Below are 21,304 nucleotides of genomic sequence, written 5' to 3'. Positions count from 1 at the left end.
AGATCATATATAATCAAAGATTAGCACAAACCAAACTAGATCCCTGGAGGACTCAAGTGTTATATTTTCTTGCAGGAGGAAGAATGTTCTCAGGGAACTTACCAAAAAGTTTACTTTTCATTTTGAGTTGAATCATCATCATAGAACTAAATGTGTTTTTGTTTTAAGCAAACCATGTGATATCGATATAGTGTTCAACTCTATAGACGTATGTACTGATATTAGTAACTACCTCTGAGTTCTAGGTATACATACTGTTATTATGTCCATGTTACATTGTAAACAGACATGTCCACATCTGTGTGAACCTGTGTGTTATTGTAAGTGCATACCACCATCTAGTGGTCAGTTCTGGTCATTTATATTCTGTTTACATTATGGTTTCTGTTTGTCTTAGCATTCCTTGGTCACATCACTAAGACAAAGGACCAAACTGTGAAATCCTACACACAGGCCTATTTCACAGAGTGTACAAAACATTTAGAACACCATCCTAATATTGAGTTGCACCTCCCTTTTGTCCTCAGAACAGCCTCAATTCGTCAGGGCATGGACTCTACAAGGTGTCGAAAGCGTTCCACAGGGATGCTGGCCGATGTTGACGCCAATGTTTCCCACTGTTGGTGTCAAGTTGGCTGGATGTCCTTTGGGTGGTGGACCACTCTTGATACACACGGGAAAGTGTTGAGCGTGGGAAACCTAGCAGCGTTGCAGTTCTTGACACAGGTGCACCTGGCACCTACTACCATAACCCATTTCAAAGGCACTTCAATATTTTGTCTTGCCCATTCACCCTCTGACTGGCACACATACACAATCCATGTCTCAATTGTCTCAAGGCTAAAACATCGTTATTTGACCTGTCTCTTCCCCTTCATATACACTGAATGAAGTGGATTTAACAGGTGACATCAATAAGGGATCATAGCTTTCATCTTGATTCACCTGGTCAGTCTATGTTATGGAAAGAGCAGGTGTTCCTAATGTTTTGCACACTCAAGTAGTAGTTGTAATTTCATCACTATCGTAAGTTATGAATTTCTCCTTAGATTCAAATAACGATGATTATGTAAGAAATGTTCAATGTTTTTTACTGTCATCAAATCACTGCTGGACATATGGAACTGTGGTTTCTGTCAAACTCATCTGACAAAAAATGTATGATTTAGTCATATTTGTTGTTTATATGACAACTTTAACACCTCAGTGAATTATGTGTTGTAAGCTCTCTGATCCTCAGAGATTGATGTAACTACTGATATTGTTTTAACCTTGTATGGATCATATCATCTAATCATGTGAATTCATGATCAATTAATAACAGGTAAGCAACAGTGAATCACTACCTCATGGTTATGTAACAGGGTAGGAGTCCATTTCAATTCAGTCAAGTCCATTTGGAGAGCAATTAGAAAAAATGGAATTGAAATTTCAGTTGGCATCCTGAACTGACTGAATGGAAATGGAATTGACCCCAACTATTCTGCAACATTTCTGTAACAGTTGAGGCAGCCCTGTGGATACAGACTGAACCAAAGCACTTATTGTGGAGATACAATAATTTTGCACGCTCAGTTTTTCAGTTTTTGATTTGTTAAAAAAGTTTGAAATATCCAATAAATGTCGTTTCACTTCATGATTGTGTCCCACTTGTTGTTGATTCTTCACAAAAAAATACAGTTTTATATCTTTGTTTGAAGCCTGAAATGTGGCAAAAGGTCGCAAAGTTCAAGGGGGCCGAATACTTTCGCAAGGCACTGTATATGCCCCAAAGACTGTTGTGTAGCCCACATCCAGTACATATTGTGATGTGATGGACTCCCGTTTTTGTTCAAAAATAAAACCTTGTGTATGTATGTTTTTTTCAGTGCTGTGGTTGTATTATACAATCAAGTGTTCCTCCAAAGCAGAAGTCTTAACGTCTCAAAAGAGCACTGATATCTGTTTTATTGTTTTCCTGTTGGCCTGAATGAATGAATTATATTCAATTCATTCATTGTATTCAATTCATTCATTGTATTCAAAGCCATTTTTTTGTTACATCAATCATGGTTTGTCTGAGATATTCAAAAGGTTTATTTGACTGAAATAATAAAGCCTGTTGCTAACCTCTTCTTTTGGTCTGGTTGATCTTTCAGGGATGCGACTCGTTCCACAGAGGGCCGAGTTTCTGTTTGGCTCCTCGTACTTGATTGATGAATTAAGGTCACTAATTAGTAAAGAACTCCCCTCACTTGGTTGTCTGGGTCTTAGTTGGAAGGAAAACCAAAACATGCCCTCCATGGAATGAGTTTGAACATTGACCTGGTTTAAACAGTGACAGTAGTTCAGACTGAGAAAATAAACCGTTAGTACTCATGATAGCTCCTAGAGGGCGCTATAGGATAAAAAGCAGAGGTCTACGAGCTATCCATCATTTCTGTTGATTTCTTTTTCAAGTGTTCCCTCTGAGTAATTAATATAAGGTAACTATCATGGCATAAAAAAGTGATCCCAAACTTGTACACTGTGGAAAAAAAACAGCACAACAGCCTCAAATGGTTAGCATTGACCAGGAGGTTTAACATGTTAAATCTGCATTCATCGAAGCACAACACTGCAGAAGCTCAGTGCATAAATAAGAGAATTAATCACACAATATGACACACAATGAGTAAAAGGTTTAAAAGAAACCTTCCTCAGAGGTTGTGCTTACACTAAAATGTTGTGGTTGTGACACGTAATACTTTTGGAACACTCACTGAGTATAAGAGCTAAGCAAAGGCATTGTACAACATCCAATCAAACAGGATTTAAAAAGAGACAGCTACAAACTCACAATAATACCAAACACTACAAGACAACGTGAGATGCCAAAATCTACAGTTCGGTTTTCCAGCTATATGTAGATAGATATTTTGATCATGTAAAAGCCTTTTTCAAGCTATTGTTTAAGTTATTCTACCATAACTAACCAGGGCTTGTTTCAGATTACAGGATAGGTGGGTGGTCAGTGGTGTTGTAGGATAATGTCACATCTCCTTACACCTCTATGGCTGTCGTGGGGGTGTGGCGTTTCTTAACAGGAGAGTCTGACTCAGACTCTATAAAGACGTCGTCTTCTATTTTTTCTTCAATGGGCTTCATCGTTTTGGATGTCTTGGAGGCAGGAGATTTTTCTGGGAAAAAGGACACACCGGTTAGCGTGGGAATAGAGGTGTTTTTTATCTAACTGTGTGTGTGTGTTTTCATATGGCCACAGACGAACACACCCTAAAGGTGACACAAACAAGGTTATCATAGGTCACAAATTCCACAAGCCTTCATTCTGACTCATATGATAATACTTTAAAAACAAAACAGAATCACAACCACACATTTGACAGAGTACACAGATAGGCCCTAATTTCACATAGTGTGTGTTTGTGTTGGAGACAGGGGGAAGACAGTGTGAAGTTAAATCAACATGGTAAGAAAACAAAATCATTCTGAATCCTTTTCCAGACATATCACTCACATTTGCAATTCAACCCCTACATTTGATATGGAAATTGCAACAGGATAATGTAGAAGCTATTGGGGTTAAAGTGTGTCTTGTATGTCTAAATACTGAACATGTCCCAGTAGGAGCTGTACAGCAGCACTATTACTACAGGATGGATGATATGAATGAATGATGTCCTACTCTTAAACACTGAACTTTGAAGATGTTAAAACGACAAAACCAGGTTACCGGGGATCACTCGTTTTAGAACAGGCAACATAGTGCAGAGCTGTAGGGTTAAATATTCAGGGTTGGGTTTGAGGGAATGAACTAGCCTGAGTCCCAGATCTGTTTCAACTGTCTTGCCAACTCCTATGTCATTGTCACGTCAAATGATAGTTGACAAGACAGCACAAACGGATCTGGGACTCAGGCATTAGGAAGGTGAATTTGAGGGCAGGGGGAGGGAGAGAAAAGAGATAGTCTTACACCCCCTTCAGGGCAAGGTGTGATCTAAGAGAGTGGGTTGATTCACAGCTAGAGGAGGAGGAGGAGGAGGAGGAGGTGGAGGGGACAGGAGAAACAATGTCAGAGAATAACTAACTAAAACACAACACCTGGTAAACAATGTTGTCAGATTGGAGCTAAACCCCGAATAAACCAGGATTTAGTGTCTGTTAACATCACACACCAGAGAGGATATGAGGGCTAAAAGACGAAGACGGACTCAACCGCGGATACCCATAATGCCTCATGATTTAAGTAAATTAAGGGACTGTTTAACAGCTACTATTGACCTGGCAAAGATCCACGTGAATCAAAACTTTGTCACTATTAAAAGGTGGCATGATAGTGTCAGTCCTTTTCAGACTCAATAGCTAATCAGGTTGTTGGATACTGACAGATGGCCCATTGGATCACAGCTTGATGGGAGGTGGTGAAACTTACGATGTGAAGAGCCACTGGAGCCTCCACGGTGGATCTGGTTCAGGATGTCATCGGTGTCACTGGTGCTGCCCATGCTGTTCCTCATCTGCATCATAGAGACCTGGGAGCACAGGCTGGGCTGACGCTCCATCTTCTTCGCTGCCTGTTCATGTAAACATTGTCATCGTTATCATCATCATCGGTGTCACCACCACCATCATCATCATAATTATGTTATTTCTGCCTCCAACTGTACCCTGGACACCATATGTGAATTGATTGCCCTCCATCCATCTTCAGATCTCGTGCTGTTAGGTGACCTGAACTGGGACATGCTTAACACCCCAGCCATCCTACAATCTAAACTTGATGCCCTCAATCTCACACAAATTATCAATGAACCTACCAGGTACAACCCCAAATCCGTAAGCACGGGCACCCTCATAGATATCATCCAAACCAACCTGCCTTCCAAATACACCTCTGCTGTCTTCAATCAGGATCTCAGCAATCACTGCCTCATCACCTGCGTCCGTAATGGGTCTGCAGTCAAACGACCACCCCTCATCACTGTCCCTGAAACACTTCAGCGAGCAGGCCTTTTCTAATCAACCTGGCCCGGGTATCCTGGAAGGATATTGACCTCATTCCGTCAGTAGAGGATGCTTGGTTATTCTTTAAAAGTACTTTCCTCACCATCTTGTATAAGCATGCCCCATTCAAAAAATGTACAACCAGGAACAGATATAGCCCTTGCTTCACTCCAGACCTGACTGCCCTTGACCAGCACAAAAACATCCTGTGGCCTACTCCATTAGCATCAATAGCCCCCGCGATATGCAACTTTTTAGTGACGTTAGCAACCAATATACACAGACAGTTAGGAAAGCAAAGGCTAGCTTTTTCAAACAGAAATTTACATCCTGTAGCACAAACTCCAAAAGTTCTGGGACACTGTAAAGTCCATGGAGATTAAGAGCACCTCCTCCCAGCTGCCCACTGCACTGAGGCTAGGAAACACTGTCACCACTGATAAATCCACGATAATTGAGAATTTCAATAAGCATTTCTCTACGGCTGGCCATGCTTTCCACCTGGCTACCCCTACCACGGTCAACAGCCCTGCACCCCCCACAGCAACTTGCCCAAGCCTCCCCATTTCTCCTTCACCCAAATCCAGATAGCTGATGTTCTGAAAGAGCTGCAAAATCTGGACCCCTACAAATCAGCCGGGCTAGACAATCTGGTCCCTCTGTTTCTAAAATTATCTGCAGAAATTGTTGCAACCCCTATTACTAAGCCTGTTCAACCTCTCTTTCAAATTGTCTGAGATCCCCAACGATTGGAAAGATGCCATGGTCATCCCCCTCTTCAAAGGGGGAGACACTCTAGACCAAAACTGCTACAGACCTATATCTATCCTACCCTGCCTTCCTAAGGTCTTTGAAAGCCAAGTTAACAAACAGATCACCGACCATTTAGAATCCCACCGTACCATCTCCGCTATGCAATCTGGTTTCAGAGCTGGTCAAGGGTGCACCTCAGCCACGCTCAAGGTCCTAAACGATATCATAACTGCCATCGATAAGAGACAATACTGTGCAGCTGTATTCATCGTCCCGGCTAAGGCTTTTGATCCTGTCAATCACCACATTCTTATCGGCAAACTCAACAGCCTTGGTTTCTCAAATGATTGCCTCGCCTGGTTCACCAACTACTTCTCAGACAGAGTTCAGTGTGTCAAATCGGAGGGCCTGTTGTCCGGACCTCTGGCAGTCTCTATGGGGGGTGCCACAGGGTTCAATTCTCGGGCCAACTCTTTTCTCTGTATACATCAATGATGTTGCTCTTGCTGCTGGTGAGTCTCTGATCCACCTCTACGCAGACAACACCATTCTGTATACTTCTGTCCCTTCTTTGGACACTGTGTTAACAAACCTCCAGACGAGCTTCAATGCCATACAACTCTCCTTCCGTGGCCTCCAACTGCTCTTAAATACAAGTAAAACTAAATGCATGCTCTTCAACCGATCGCTGCCCGCACCTGCCCGCCCGTCCAGCATCACTACTCCGGACGGTTCTGACTTAGAATATGTGGACAACTACAAATACCTAGGTGTCTGGTTAGACTGTAAACTCTCCTTCAAGACTCAGAGTGAGCATCTCCAATCCAAAAATTAAATTGTGAATCTGCTTCCTATTTTGCAACAAATCATCCTTCACTCTTTCTGTCAAACATACCCTCGTAAAACTGACTACCCTACCGAACCCGGACTTTGGCGATGTCATTTACAAAATAGCCTCCAACACTCTACTCAGCAAATTGGGTGCAGTCTATCACAGTGCCATCCGTTTTGTCACCAAAGCCCCATTTACTACCCACCACTTGGACCTGTATGCTCTCGTTGGCTGGCCCTCGCTTCATATTCGTCACCAAACCCACTGGCTCCAGGTCATCTACAAGTCTTTGCTAGGTAAAGCCCCGCCTTATCTCAGCTCACTGGTCACCATAGCAGTAACCACCCGTAGCACGCGCTCCAGAAGGTATATTTCACTGGTCACCCCCAAAGCCAATTCCTACTTTGGCCACCTTTCCTTCCAGTTCTCTGCTGCCAATGACTGGAACGAACTGCAAAAATCACTGAAGCTGGAGACTCATATCTCCCTCACTAACTCCCTCAAGCACCAGCTGTCAGAGCAGCTCACAGATCACCTGTACATAGCCCATCTGTAAATAGCCCATCCAACTACCTCATCCCCATACTGTTATTTATTTATTTTGCTCCTTTGCACCCCAGTATCTCTACTTGCACATTAATCTTCTGCACATCTATCACTCCAGTGTTTAATTGCTATATTGTAATTATTTCACCACTATGGCCTATTTATTGCCTTACCTCCCTTATCCTACCTCATTTGCACACACTGTATATAGACTGTGTCACACTGCTTTGCTTTATCTTGGCCAGGTCGCAGTTGTAAATGAAAACTTGTTCTCAACTTGCCTACCTGGTTAAATAAAGGTGAAAAAAAATATTATTATAATAATTGAATCTAAGGAGACAATTCTTAATTTAGGAAGGTTAATGACCAAATCACAATTACACTGTGTACAAAGTGTACAAAACATTAGGAACTCCTGCTCTTTCCATAACATAGACTGACCAGGTGGATCCAGGGGAAAGCTATGATCCCTTATTGATGTCACCTGTTAAATCCACTTCAATCAATGTAGATGAAGGGGATACAGGTTAAAGAAGGGTTTTTAAGACTTGAGACAGTTGAGACATGGATTGTGTATGTGTACCAGTCAGAGAGTGAATGGACAAGACAAAATATTTAAGTACCTTTGAACAGGGTATGGTGCCAGGTTCACTGGTGTGAAGAATTATAACGCTGCTGGGTTTTTCACACTCAACAGTTTCCCATATGTATCAAGAATGGGCCACCACCCAAAGGACATCCAGCCAACTTGACACAACTGTGGAAAGCATTGGAGTCAACATGGACCAGCATCCCTGTGGAATGCTTTCGACACCTTCTAGAGTCCATGCCCCGACAGATTGAGGCTATTCTGAAGGCAAAGGGGGGTGCAACGCAACATTAGGAAGGTGTTCCTAATGTTTTGTACATTCTGTGTATGTTTGTAGAAAATAGAAACTACAGTGTCTCAGTTTCTGAACAGTGACTAAACCCACCTTGTCACTGAGAGTGGGGTCGTTGAGCGAGTACAGCTTGTTGGTGATGTCTTTGCCAATGAGGTACCTGAACACCTCGTTCAGGAAGGAGTCAGACTCCAGGAAGTAGGTGAGCCTCTCTCTGGACCAACACAGGAATTTACAATTCTCCTCTGCCATGATGGTCACCTGTAAATGAATCACAGGTTGATACCATGACGGTATCAAACCTGCCCTATCATGACCTAATCATGCCAACAGTACTTGTGTTGTTTGGTCTACCCAGTATGGATACACTATGATCTGGAATATGGGTAAGTGGTAAAATGGGTTATATATATAAAAAAATAAAAAAAAAATACAATGAATAAATAAATGGTACATTCAATAATCTGAGTGTCTAGTTACCTGGAATTTTTCTCCTCTGTTCATCTGGGTTGATCTGAACTCAGGGGAGTCAATGAAGGCGTTGGTGTAGATGTTATGGAGGAAATGACCTCGATATGACACCTTCATTCTGTTACACAAAAACGTATAGTCAACATGGATGACCATGGACGGATCAAATGCACACAGATCCACACAGATAATGTTAAACCTTATTTTCTCAAACACCATTCATGGAAAATCGGGGATGGAATGACATGGTAGATAGTTGACAGGGAGATGTCTCAGAGTGATACCTACTTTCCTTTAAGGAGGATACTGAGGCGCTCATCCACGGAGGTCTTGTCCTCGGCAGCATACACCTGTCCCTTCTTCAGGCTCTGGATGGTGCAGAATTGGCCCGTCAGTCTCTGGAACAGGGCCTCGCGCACGTGAAGGGGCTCAAACATCCGCTTGTACACTGACTTCAGCTCCCTGTCAATCTTAATCTGACAGAAGACACAGCACGGTTACAGCTCATTGTCTGTAGCTGGTAGAGGGGAATATAAAGCGTTATGATGGATGATTGACGTGACTTGAGCTAGGCTCCTGATTCAGGGTGGATGACTACAGGGCGTATCATAAAGGACCAGGCATGAAGTATATTTTAGGGTCTTTAATACAATGTCACCACAGCAGCCAATATAAAGTGAGGGCCACCTAGTTCCACTCATCCTTGATATTGAATTGATAGGACATAATTCACTCATGTATGTCATTCCGTGTTAGTAGGTGGAGGGAGGAGTGGAGACATGGGAGTGAAGAGGACAGCAATATAGATGTATAGATAACTTCCTTCCTCGTTATGAGGAGAGGTGGTCAGGTATGTGAAGGCCCTCTACACACTGAAAGTCCCCTGGTGGCAGCAGTGCATTTGAAAGACCTGCATCTCATTTAGGTAGAGAGAGACAGAGTGGCCCCAACGCCATGTGTGACTGGCTGGATGTGACTGGCTGTCTCACCACTGAGAGACACAATGGAAAACTCATCTCCAAAAGTCCTCATCAAAATAACTGTTCCAGGCAACTTGTACCTACTCGTAGCTGTATGTATGTACGGTATATAAATGGACCACAGTCTGCCTCTAACTGGACTGTGTTGGGTTGGGGCAGAACTCACAGGTCTGCGTTTGTAGACCAGGTAGAAGAAGTGCATGAAGTTGACCAGCAGGAAGACCACGTTCCACACCATGACATCCAGGTTACACCGGTACAGTGTTGCCCAGGTGATGAACAGACAGCTTCCTGTCAGGGACAGGAAGTAATAAAGCACACTTGAGTTATTATTGGTTGACTTATATCCTCATATTGCCCTATAGCGGTACATTTTTAAACTAGCTTGAAAAAAACTCCAGTAGGCAGCTGTACTACCACCAACATAGTGGTCACGATATGATATCATTCCACTCTGCTCAATCCCTTTCCCAGCTGTACTACCACCAACATACTGTAGTGGTCATAATACGATATCATTCCACTCTACTCAGTGTCTTTCCCAATTGTACTACCACCAACATGGTGGTCACGATATGATATCATTCCACTCTACTCAGTGTCTTTCCCAATTGTACTACCACCAACATGGTGGTCACGATATGATATCATTCCACTCTACTCAGTGTCTTTCCCAATTGTACTACCACCAACATGGTGGTCACGATATGATATCATTCCACTCTACTCAGTGTCTTTCCCAGTTGTACTACCACCAACATACTGTAGTGGTCACGATATGATATCATTCCACTCTGCTCAGTCCCTTTCCCAGTTGTACTTCCACCAACATAGTGGTCATATTATATGAATATCATTCCACTCTACTCAGTGTCTTTCCCAGTTGTACTACCACCAACATGGTGGTCACGATATGATATCATTCCACTCTACTCAGTGTCTTTCCCAGTTGTACTACCACCAACATACTGTAGTGGTCACGATATGATATCATTCCACTCTGCTCAGTCCCTTTCCCAGTTGTACTTCCACCAACATAGCGGTCATATTATATGAATATCATTCCACTCTACTCAGTGTCTTTCCCAGTTGTACTACCACCAACATGGTGGTCACGATATGATATCATTCCACTCTACTCAGTGTTTTTCCCAGTTGTACTTCCACCAACATAGTGGTCATATTATATGAATATCATTCCACTCTACTCAGTGTCTTTCCCAGTTGTACTACCACCAACATGGTGGTCACGATATGATATCATTCCACTCTACTCAGTGTTTTTCCCAGTTGTACTTCCACCAACATAGTGGTCATATTATATGAATATCATTCCACTCTACTCAGTGTCTTTCCCAGTTGTACTACCACCAACATGGTGGTCACGATATGATATCATTCCACTCTACTCAGTGTTTTTCCCAGTTGTACTACCACCAACATACTGTAGTGGTCACGATATGATATCATTCCACTCTACTCAGTGTCTTTCCCAGTTGTACTTCCACCAACATAGTGGTCATATTATATGATATCATTCCACTCTACTCAGTGTTTTTCCCAGCTGTACTACCACTAACATACTGTAGTGGTCACGATATGATATCATTCCACTCTACTCAGTGTTTTTCCCAGCTGTACTACCACTAACATACTGTAGTGGTCACGATATGATGTCATTCCACTCTACTCAGTGTTTTTCCCAGCTGTACTACCACAGCAACTCCCCCTTCTCCAGGAAGTGTGGACCCGTTCACTCACTATAGTGTTTATATCATATTTCTAACAGCAATTCAATGCATATGAATCCTTGCGAGGGAGTGAACGAGTGGATACGTTGGAGAGAAGGGAGAGATACTGTGGTGGTAGAGCTGGTAATGAAACTGAAAAGTGTGTAATGAAATCGTTTCATGACCACCGAGTTGGACTGTAATCTGGGCCAGCAGAGGCCAGTATGGACCCACCTGTCATCAGCATGAGGCGCAGCAGGATCATGTGCAGGGTCAGGGTGGTGGGGATGACCAGGCCCAGGAGGAGAGACAGGTTCCCCAGGTGGAAGAGCAGGTGATGGGCCTCCTCCCACTCCTCACAGGAGGTTATGTTGGGCTCCATGGTGGGCATCACCAGACCTCCACCTCCAGCCCCGGGTACAGACCCAGGGACTGCCGACCGCAGGGGGGCCAGGGTGGTGTAGAACAGGCTACTGGTCATCTCTGGAGAGGAAGACATCCTGATCCTCACCTAGAGAGAGGTGGGGAGGGTGTTGTGGTTGTTTATGTACTGCTTATGAATGGGGTATGTAGAGGTTATGAATGTATTATTATGTTGGTACCTTTCAAGTTAAGTGTTACAGTGTTGATGGTAGAAACAGCAGATTTTTGCAGTTGAAATTTCAATTCACACTGCTGCCGTTCTCATAGTGTACATCAGTTTGTCACTATCACAATCTCAATATCCTCAGGTTTCAACAGATTTTCTTAACAGATTACTGTATTTCCAAATGTTTTATTTGATGTACTTATGCATTAGAATAACTTTATAGATGCTTATAGGCCTACTGACACTGTCAACATAATACTTGATTCATCAACTAACATATGTAATACTGTAAATAGTCTGGGAATTCATCACACCGATCATACAGCACTGGAGTGATATTGAAAGGTTTCACTTAAGACCAGGGAAAATATCAACCTCAACTGGGTTTTGAGCGGATCTGCCGATTAACGCGCGACAATATTTGATATAGATTGTGAAATGGAAATGGAAAAAAGTGCGAAATGAGTCGGCTACAATACTCTGCATGTAGAAAATTAACGGGACGCACCGGCAGACGTCTTAAGAAATAGCGGTAACTTTCCTTTCACCACTCAGTCAGAGTAAGATAACAGATAATTGGAGATGTAACTTACCAATCTGACAACAATCGATCAAAGGCGTCGCTGGAGAGGATAATGAATAGAAATCAATGGACACGTAATGAGGAGCTATAAATGTATGTCCTCGCGAGCTGGGGGACTGCACAATGTGAGTCGCGCATTCCAGTGAACTGACAGGCATTGACTAAAATGGGCAAGGCGAGGGGACAGCAGTCAACACTACCCCGCCGCTGCGCACCAGCATAGTCCGGGCACGCCAACAGGGGGAGGTAAAACGTCCCATTAACTGAAAATATAGCCTAGCAGCCAGCAACTCCTAGAAAATAATATTATGAAGCCCGTCGAGTGAATCGTGTTATGTGTTTCGAGATGTTGGTAAACCTAATTGAACAGTGCCCCTTCCCCCTCCAGAGGTGACATGAGCTGCGTGATGAGGTTGACAAGAGCAGGTATTAATGAGATCAGCACCAAGGTCAGCGCCATGGTCAGCGCGAGAAAGTGATTGACACTCACCTGTTGGCTGCTCGACAGACATTCACGCTCCCGGAGGAAAATGTTGTAGGCTTAATGAAAGTTATTCGAGATACAAAACGTATAGGGTTACATTGCATTGTTAATAAGTTATTACGATTAAACACAAATATCGACCAAAAAAACTCAGTAAGGAAATTGAATATACAGTCTCAATTTAAGACAGACAGATAGTAAAGTGCACTATAAAACATAAGCAGAAATCAGGGGTAACATTTCGCTGGTATTTTGATGCAGAGAAAATCTCTCTCTCTCACACACACGCATACACACACACACACGCGCGCCTATTGCATTATGTATGGGAAACCAAGTGGAGGGTTACTTGATGTGCTACAATGTATTCTATGTTGATGCGTAAATTACATAGCTTATGCCCTATCTATAGCCTAAGCACTTGAGGATAACAAACAGACAAAAACAACATCCATTAATGAAAAGCAAACATCAAAGAGTTCCGTTCCAGTCACGACACAGTCTCTTTCGGTGCTGTTATAGTTATAGGGACACGGGCACGGTGTCCATGGTCATATTGCGCTGGGACTCGTAGGAACGCATCTGTCCGGTCTAATTCAGGCAACGGGGGCACGTGACAGTAGGTGGGTAACCGGAGATCATATCGGAACCCGCGGCTGTCGAACGCCTTGTCGTTGAGGGAGTACAGCTTGTCCGCGATGTCATTCCGCACCACGAGCGCAAAGACCTTGGCGATGTAGCGGTGTTTGGCGAAGAGTAGGTACAGTTTCTTACGTCTCCAAGAAACGTACCTACAGCAATTATCTGCACGCAGGGTCACCTGGGAAAGAAAACACTAACGCTTATACACTGAGTATACCAAACATTAACAACACCTTAATATTGAGCTGCACCCACACAGGGATGTTGGCCAATATTGACTCCAATGCTTCCCACAGTTGTGTCAAGTTGGCTAGATGTCTTTTGGGTGTTGGACCATCATTGATACACGCGGGAAACAGTTAAGCGTGAAAAACACAGCAGCATTGCAGTTCTTGACACAACCCGCTGCCCCGGGCACCTACTACCATACCCCATTTCAAAGGCACCTCAATCTTCTGTCTTTCCCATTCACCCTCTGAATGGCACACATACACAATCCATGTCTCAAGGCTTAAAAATCATTATTTAACCTGTCTCCTCCCCTTCATCTACACTGATTGAAGTGGATTTAACAAGTGACTTCAAGAGGGGGATCATACAGTAGCTTTCACCTGGATTGGCCTGGTCAGTCTATGTCATGGAAAGAGCAGGTGTTCTTAATGTTTTGTTTACTTAGTGTATATGCCATACACATTAGCCCAAAGTAGCATTATTCGATCAGTTTACTATTTACCTGGAAAAGTCCTTCCTCTGACGGCCGGAGCGAGTCCCATTCAGGTGAATCGAGAAACTGGAAAGGATATATGTCATGTAAAAACTCTCCATTTACTGTCACACGAATTCTGTAAAAAAAAAAAAAAAAGTGGGACATTAGGCGATTTTATATGACATAACATCAAATACAGTTGTATAAAATGTCAAAGTGAAGTTCAGATGCACCTGCCGGACAGAAGAACGGACAGCTTATCAATTGCAGTCTTGCCCTCCATGGCAAAACAGTGGTCTTTCTCTATGGTGTGGATGTCCCCTTCACAACAGGCGACTATCTTGCCGAAGTGGGTGAGCGACACCCCCAGCTTTTTGAACAGGTAGCTGTACAGATCTTGAAACTCCTTTTCGAAAGTAACGTTCCTCAGTCGGTAGGCGACAAGCATAACTTGAACTGCACATACCCCAAAGAGAGCGAAATTCCACAAAAAGGTGTCGGTGGTGCACGCGTCCGACCATGACCAAATGGTTGTGCAGAAGAAACCGAGCGTCAGAAAGGTAAACAAGTAGAGGAGCCCATAGAACCCGCTCCCTCCCATGAACCCCAAAACAAGGAAGATACTGGCGAGGTGGAAGATGGCAACCTCGGATCCCCCCTTCCATTCTTCGCATAATGGGTGCACGACAGCCGCCGTTAAGTTTTTAGGAGGTGGGAAAAATTCTGGCACCTCCATTGTCGCGCGTGGGGAGCACGTCACTTTTTCGAAAACAGAGAGGTGGTAAGAGAAAACTAATAAGTGAAACGTCACGGAGACTTCCACCCTAACATTTAATCGATTTAATCGCCCTAAGTTTTGATGATATCACCTCTTAAAATATGACCCGGGTATCGGGACGGGGGTGGCTAAGGAGCCTACTGCTCCGCTTGGTCCTGACATCCAACTGATTAAAGCTCTATCGGGCTCAACCAAACCATATCTTCTATGTACATGACGTCTAGGATATATCCAATAATTGAAATGCGATATTGAGATATAAGATGTACGGATATCAAATTACCCATTCAACAAATTACAGCCTGAGCAAATGGCATTACACAACACCACCAATTAGGCCTAACATGTTTACCTTTCAATGCAAATCTCAGATCATTCTCAAACTCACGAAACATATACTGTGATGATGGGGTTATGAATTTGCCTGATCAAGAGAAGATTGTGATGATGAATGACAAGCCTCCAAGGTCTCTGACAGAAGGTGGTCTCCAACAACTCAGTAGGGCTGTAACACTTCCACTACTTGTTATAGGTGTAAAGGTGAGTAGGGTGGATAAAAAAGCTCAACTTTAATAAGAGGTTGTGTATGTGTGTCTGTGTGTGTATCTGTGTGTCTTTCTCACTCCTTGATCTCTCTGTTTTCAGACCAGGACATCATAAATCACAGTGGTAGACTAGCAGTAGGGAGGCAGGGAGGCAGCAGTGATCTATCTGGGCTAAAAGAACCCACTGCAGTTTCCCCTGGTGAGCTGCTGCCTACCTGACCAGACAGTCAAGGTGACATTGAGAATCACAGAGCTGCAGAGGACTGAAAACTCAGGAAGTGTGAAATATTTAGGACATGCTGCAATCACATGCAGAGATCCCCTGGGTCCAAATCCTTCAGTATGTCAGACAGACAGAGAGAGCTAGATACATCCTCTGTGTTTGTGTCAGTGCTCTCTGTGTTTGTATGAGTGCTTTCTCTCTTTCTCTCTCTCTCTCTCTCATTTGCTCTCTCTCTCAGCCCTCCACCTCTGTCTCACTCAGTCCCCCTCTCTCTCTCTCTCTCTGAGGAATTCTTGCCCTCTTTTCAAACTGAAGGTTACCACAGCTGTCTATGGGAGATGGAAAACAGTAAGGGACAGTCTGAAGGTATGTAGTGGTGGAATCGGACCCTGGCTTCAGCTGTTGTGAGTGACTTGTTGCTAGGAGTGGTTATCCCCTTTCCCACACTCCAGTCTATGGTTAACATTGTGGTTGCACCACGGGCTGCTCAGAACACTAAACATACACACTCACCAACACACTACCCGGGTTATCAAACTCAATCTCATTGTAAAAGAGGGGCAACTCATTTTAAGTGTTGGTACATTTTAGGCGACATAGTCAATGTTCATATTGTAGAGCAAATATTGGAGCAGTGTTGATCCCCCGGGACACACTCCAGTCTGAGATGAACATAACCCGTACTTAAGCAGTACAACATTAGAGGTGTTGCTGTGCACCGGACCAATTCAAGCACTGTGTGTACGTGAGTGTGCAACTACATTTAAACACAGGGAGAATGTGATGTAGGTTGTGCCAGCTACCAGTAGCCTGCCAACTATTAAAAAACTATCATAAACCCAACCTGTCTATAAATAGGACTATACCCTCCACACTCCAGTGTGTGAGTGTGTGAGTGTGTAAGTTCAGGTTTGGCAAATGGTGGACCTTCTCCCTCATTAACTTAGAGAGAGAGATGGTCTTAATTGGGCCATGGAATTAAACAACCTTGGCAGAGAGAGGGGAGAGAAGTATCTATCCCTTAGGTCTTCATCTGTCCGAGAGAGAGATAGAGAGGGAAAGAGAGAAACAGAGAAAGAGAGAAAGAGAGAAAGAGAGAGAGAGAGAGAGAGAGAGAGAGAGAGAGAGAGAGAGAGGGAGAAAGAGAGAGAGAGGGAGAGAAAGAAAGAAAGAAAGAAAGAAAGAAAGAAAGAAAGAAAGAAAGAAAGAAAGAAAGAAAGAAAGAAAGAAAGAAAGAAAGAAAGAAAGAAAGAGAGAAAGAGAGACAGGTAGTCAGAGACAGATAGAGAGAGGGAAAGAGAGAGACAGTCAGAGACAGATAGAGAGAGGGAAAGAGAGAGACAGTCAGAGACAGATAGAGAGAGGGAAAGAGAGAGACAGTCAGAGACAGATAGAGAGGGAAAGACAGACAGGCAGTCAGAGACAGATAGAGAGAGGGAAAGAGAGAGACAGTCAGAGACAGATAGAGAGAGGGAAAGAGAGAGACAGTCAGAGACAGATAGAGAGAGGGAAAGAGAGAGACAGTCAGAGACAGATAGAGAGAGGGAAAGAGAGAGACAGTCAGAGACAGATAGAGAGAGGGAAAGAGAGAGACAGTCAGAGACAGAGAGAGAGGGAAAGAGAGAGACAGTCAGAGACAGATAGAGAGAGGGAAAGAGAAGACAGTCAGAGACAGATAGAGAGAGGGAAAGAGAAGACAGTCAGAGACAGATAGAGAAGGAAAGAGAGACAGGTAGTCAGAGACAGATAGAGAGAGGGAAAGAGTCAGAGACAGATAGAGAGAGGGAAAAGACTGAGAGACAGTCAGAGACACAGTCAGAGACAGATAGAGAGAGGGAAAGAAAGACAGACAGTCAGAGACAGATAGAGAGAGGGAAAGAGAGACAGGCAGTCAGAGACAGATAGAGAGAGAGAGAGAGAGAGAGAGAGAAAGAGAGAGAGAGAGAGAGAGAGAGAGAGAGAGGGAGAAAGAGAGAGAGAGAGGGAGAAAGAGAGAGAGAGGGAGAGAAAGAGAAAGAAACAGAAAGAAAGAAAGAAAGAAAGAAAGAAAGAGAGACAGGTAGTCAGAGACAGATAGAGAGAGGGAAAGAGAGAAACAGAGAGAGAGAGAGGAAAGAGAGAGACAGTCAGAGACAGAGAGGGAGAAAGAGAGGAAAGAGAGAGAGAAAGTCAGAAAGAAAGAAAGAAAGAAAGAAAGGAAAGAAAGAAAGAAAGAGAGGTAGTCAGAGACAGATAGAGAGAGGGAAAGAGAGAGACAGTCAGAGACAGATAGAGAGAGGGAAAGAGAGAGACAGTCAGAGACAGATAGAGAGAGGGAAAGAGAGAGACAGTCAGAGACAGATAGAGAGAGGGAAAGAGAGACAGACAGTCAGAGACAGATAGAGAGAGGGAAAGAGAGACAGGCAGTCAGAGACAGATAGAGAGAGGGAAAGAGAGACAGACAGTCAGAGACAGATAGAGAGAGGGAAAGAAAGACAGACAGTCAGAGACAGATAGAGAGAGGGAAAGAGAGAGACAGTCAGAGACAGATAGAGAGAGGGAAAGACAGACAGACAGTCAGAGACAGATAGAGAGAGGGAAAGAGAGACAGGACAGTCAGAGACAGATAGAGAGAGGGAAAGAGAGACAGGCAGTCAGAGACCGATAGAGAGAGGGAAAGAGAGACAGGCAGTCAGAGACAGATAGAGAGAAAGAGAGAGGGGGAGGGGGAGGGAAGAGAGAGAGCAGGTGGGTATGAAAAATGCCAATGGGTATGAGCATGTAGGGATATCTGGATGTCTGGTACTAACTTTGGTTAGGAGAAAATACTGTATGTCAGACAAATACACCCACCCCTACAGACACTCCACACACACAGACACAGAGACAAATGCGCACACACACACACAACACTGGTGATCTCAAACCGAGGCGTAATGAATCTCTTTCAGAGAATTCTCAGCACTGTCATTAGGGTTATTTTTAGAGACTCCCCAGATAGAGACCCTGGACCTTGGATTGACTGAGGAAACCACACACACTGTACGCCAACTCTAATGACTCTACTCATGCAAAGATACACTGATGTATTTTGTCATGCACACACACACACACACACACACACACACACACACACACACACACACACACACACACACACACACACACACACACACACACACACACACACACACACACACACACACACACACACACACACACACACACACACACACACACACACACACACACCATGATTGACAAGATAAGTCCGACAAGGGACAGACTTGTGATAGTGTCCCATTACTCTCCATTAGATGCAGCCATTACCTACAAGCCCATAACTATTAACCACACACTCACATACATACATACCACACATACTCTCCTGTGTCACTTCCTTCATCTGGGAGTCTGGACGATGAACTCAATTATTTCCTCATTAACTGACAGGCGAGACGGAGATCTGCTATGATTGACCCCTGTTTCCATGGAACTGATAGTTTTCCATTCCTGCATACAAATGAGTCAGACTGTCCTGGGAGGCACAAAAACACACACACACACACACACACACACACACACACACACACACACACACACACACACACACACACACACACACACACACACACACACACACACACACACACACACACACACACACACACACACACACACACACACACACACACACACACACACACTGTCCCAGGAGGCAGTCCAGCTCTACAAATGCAGGGTGACAGGCCTGCTGCCTCGTGTTAGGGGAACACAGAGCTACAGGAATGGGACAGAACTGGGGGCATGTAAGGAGGGGTGGGGGACAGGTAGATTTCTGGGGTGAGTAGAGGGGACAGACAGATACATGGACTGAGCTGGGGTGGGGATGAAAGGCAGATCAGACGAAGAAAGTGGTGTGGGTTTGTTTGTCTCTGGAAGCCTTATATTGCAACAAGGCTATGACAGTATTGGTTTACAATTATATTATGGCACATGTTCTATGAAGGAAGAGAATATTGTGTTTAATTTATACCCAACACACACTAGCACACACACTTTACATACACGTACATTGTAATATTGTTGTATGGTGGTATTATACATTTTGTATTGTAGGTACAGTATATAGTGGTGTAATAATGTTATATGATGTACTGTTTTATCTTTTGTTTAATGTGTAATGTAAGTTCCTTAATGTGTTTGGAACCCAGGAAGAGTAGCTGCTGCCTTGGCAGGAACTAATGGGGATCCCTAATAAATACAAATACAAATGAAGTAATGTAACTACAGGTACCAGCAACATATTGATAGGCTACCAGAGCCCAGATTTGACAGGAGGACTGAGATTGTCCTGGGAGTGGAACTAGAGAATTTTTAATTTGTCATTACCTCAAAAAGAGCCATGTATTAGCCTACTTTGATTTCCTGTTGCAGAGAGAATCTGTTGCATCTCGTAGTGGAGAAGAGAAAACAGGCCATCCTCCTCCTCCTCGTTGTCTTCATCCTGTACGTGTCCATCAGAGCAGCAGATCAGCCTCGCATAAATGTTTCTGGGTCTATACAACGCACAGACATGTGCGCACGCATGCACGCACACACACACACACACACACACACACACACACACACACACACACACACACACACACACACACACACACACACACACACACACACACACACACACACACACACACACACACACACACACACATGACAGGAAAGGGAAAAGGAGAAAAGGGACTGGCCTCTGGTAAAAGAGAAAATGGAAAATGAAGTGCCTCTCATTCCTCTCGTATAATGAGAGACTCAGACGGGGGATTCTTTTCTGGCCTTTTCTCTCTCTGTGCTCCAGAGACATTCATTTGTTCATTCTTTCTGACGAACAAGAGACTCTTCTATGTTTTTGGACTTGAAGAAAAAGAGAAAAGGTGAGCGGTGTCTCCGAGGATGGCGCCTGTCAAAACTCTGAGTATGGCTCCTACACTCTTAGAAAAAAGGAGTTACCTAGAAACTAAAAGGGTTCTTCCGCTGTCCCCATAGTAGAACCCTTTGAAGAACCATTTTTGGTTCCAGATAGAACCCTTTTAGGTTCCATTTGGATCCTTTCCACAGAGGGTTCTGCGTGGAACCAAAAATGGTTCTCCCCGGATCATAAAAGAGATCTCCTATGGCGACAGCCAAATAACCCTTTTTTTTAAGAGTGTATAACCAAACAAACACACACACACAAACACACACACACAGAGACACTCTTTCCAGAGTTCAGAGCTCCAGTCACACACATCACTCTGAATATGTCCCCAACATAAAGTACTGGCATTAAAAACATCCCAACTAGCTTCACAGAGTTGGTAGCTAGCTAGAGCCATTGGTTCTGCTTTGCTGCAGTCAAACTCAGTAAACTCTCCATCTCTCCCACACACACTCATGTGAACACGTCCAGGAGCAGAGGAGAGAGTCTTCATTTCCTTGTCTTCTTCATTAGTCAGTGTACCTGTAGGTCCCACTCCAGTAATCAGGAAGCTGCTTGCATAGTCACAGCTAGGAGGACCAGGGAGGTGTGTGTGACTAACACAAGAGGACTGACTCACTG

At 43.8% G+C, this 21,304-nt stretch overlaps 2 protein-coding genes across 3 annotated transcripts; both read right to left on the bottom strand.

Moving 5' to 3' along the window:
• Positions 1 to 1,949: 1,949 nt before the first annotated feature.
• LOC112227442 (blood vessel epicardial substance-like) lies at positions 1,950 to 12,893 on the bottom strand. 2 transcript variants are annotated; one of them, XM_024392274.2, is made up of 9 exons: positions 12,359 to 12,893; positions 11,411 to 11,687; positions 9,613 to 9,737; positions 8,755 to 8,942; positions 8,476 to 8,584; positions 8,089 to 8,256; positions 4,412 to 4,553; positions 3,953 to 4,000; positions 3,058 to 3,158 (listed from the first exon to the last, which is right to left on the bottom strand). In XM_024392274.2, exons 2-8 carry the CDS (start codon positions 11,673 to 11,675, stop codon positions 3,960 to 3,962), a joined length of 1,038 nt encoding a protein of 345 aa, XP_024248042.1. In that variant the 5' UTR covers positions 11,676 to 11,687; positions 12,359 to 12,893; the 3' UTR covers positions 3,058 to 3,158; positions 3,953 to 3,959. The 2 variants fall into 2 exon arrangements, with proteins under 2 accessions (XP_024248038.1, XP_024248042.1); XM_024392270.2 differs by lacking the exon at positions 3,953 to 4,000 and having other exon boundaries at positions 1,950 to 3,158.
• Positions 12,894 to 12,994: 101 nt separating this feature from the next.
• On the bottom strand, positions 12,995 to 15,135 carry LOC112227482 (popeye domain-containing protein 3-like). Its single transcript, XM_024392302.1, has 3 exons — positions 14,414 to 15,135; positions 14,208 to 14,316; positions 12,995 to 13,652 (listed from the first exon to the last, which is right to left on the bottom strand). The coding sequence occupies exons 1-3, from the start codon at positions 14,914 to 14,916 to the stop codon at positions 13,323 to 13,325; spliced, it is 942 nt and encodes a 313-aa protein (XP_024248070.1). The 5' UTR covers positions 14,917 to 15,135; the 3' UTR covers positions 12,995 to 13,322.
• Positions 15,136 to 21,304: the final 6,169 nt, after the last annotated feature.

Source organism: Oncorhynchus tshawytscha, linkage group LG03 (assembly GCF_018296145.1).
Source record: "Oncorhynchus tshawytscha isolate Ot180627B linkage group LG03, Otsh_v2.0, whole genome shotgun sequence".
Lineage (NCBI taxonomy): Eukaryota > Metazoa > Chordata > Actinopteri > Salmoniformes > Salmonidae > Oncorhynchus > Oncorhynchus tshawytscha.
The sequence above is the reverse complement of the archived record's forward strand: the minus strand, read 5'-3'. Positions and strand labels throughout refer to the sequence as shown.

What these genes read in the sequence shown, in the direction of transcription:
- LOC112227442 (XM_024392270.2), bottom strand. Translation starts at nt 11,675, where the DNA reads ATGTCTTCCTCTCCAGAGATGACCAGTAGCCTGTTCTACACCACCCTG. An exon ending in GCGCCTCATGCTGATGACAG is followed by an intron (nt 9,738 to 11,410) that starts GTGGGTCCATAC and finishes TGTCCCTGACAG; the next exon opens with GAAGCTGTCTGTTCATCACC. An exon ending in AGTATCCTCCTTAAAGGAAA is followed by an intron (nt 8,585 to 8,754) that starts GTAGGTATCACT and finishes TTTGTGTAACAG; the next exon opens with AATGAAGGTGTCATATCGAG.
- LOC112227482 (XM_024392302.1), bottom strand. Translation starts at nt 14,916, where the DNA reads ATGGAGGTGCCAGAATTTTTCCCACCTCCTAAAAACTTAACGGCGGCT. An exon ending in TCCGTTCTTCTGTCCGGCAG is followed by an intron (nt 14,317 to 14,413) that starts GTGCATCTGAAC and finishes TTTTTTTTACAG; the next exon opens with AATTCGTGTGACAGTAAATG. An exon ending in CAGAGGAAGGACTTTTCCAG is followed by an intron (nt 13,653 to 14,207) that starts GTAAATAGTAAA and finishes TTTCTTTCCCAG; the next exon opens with GTGACCCTGCGTGCAGATAA.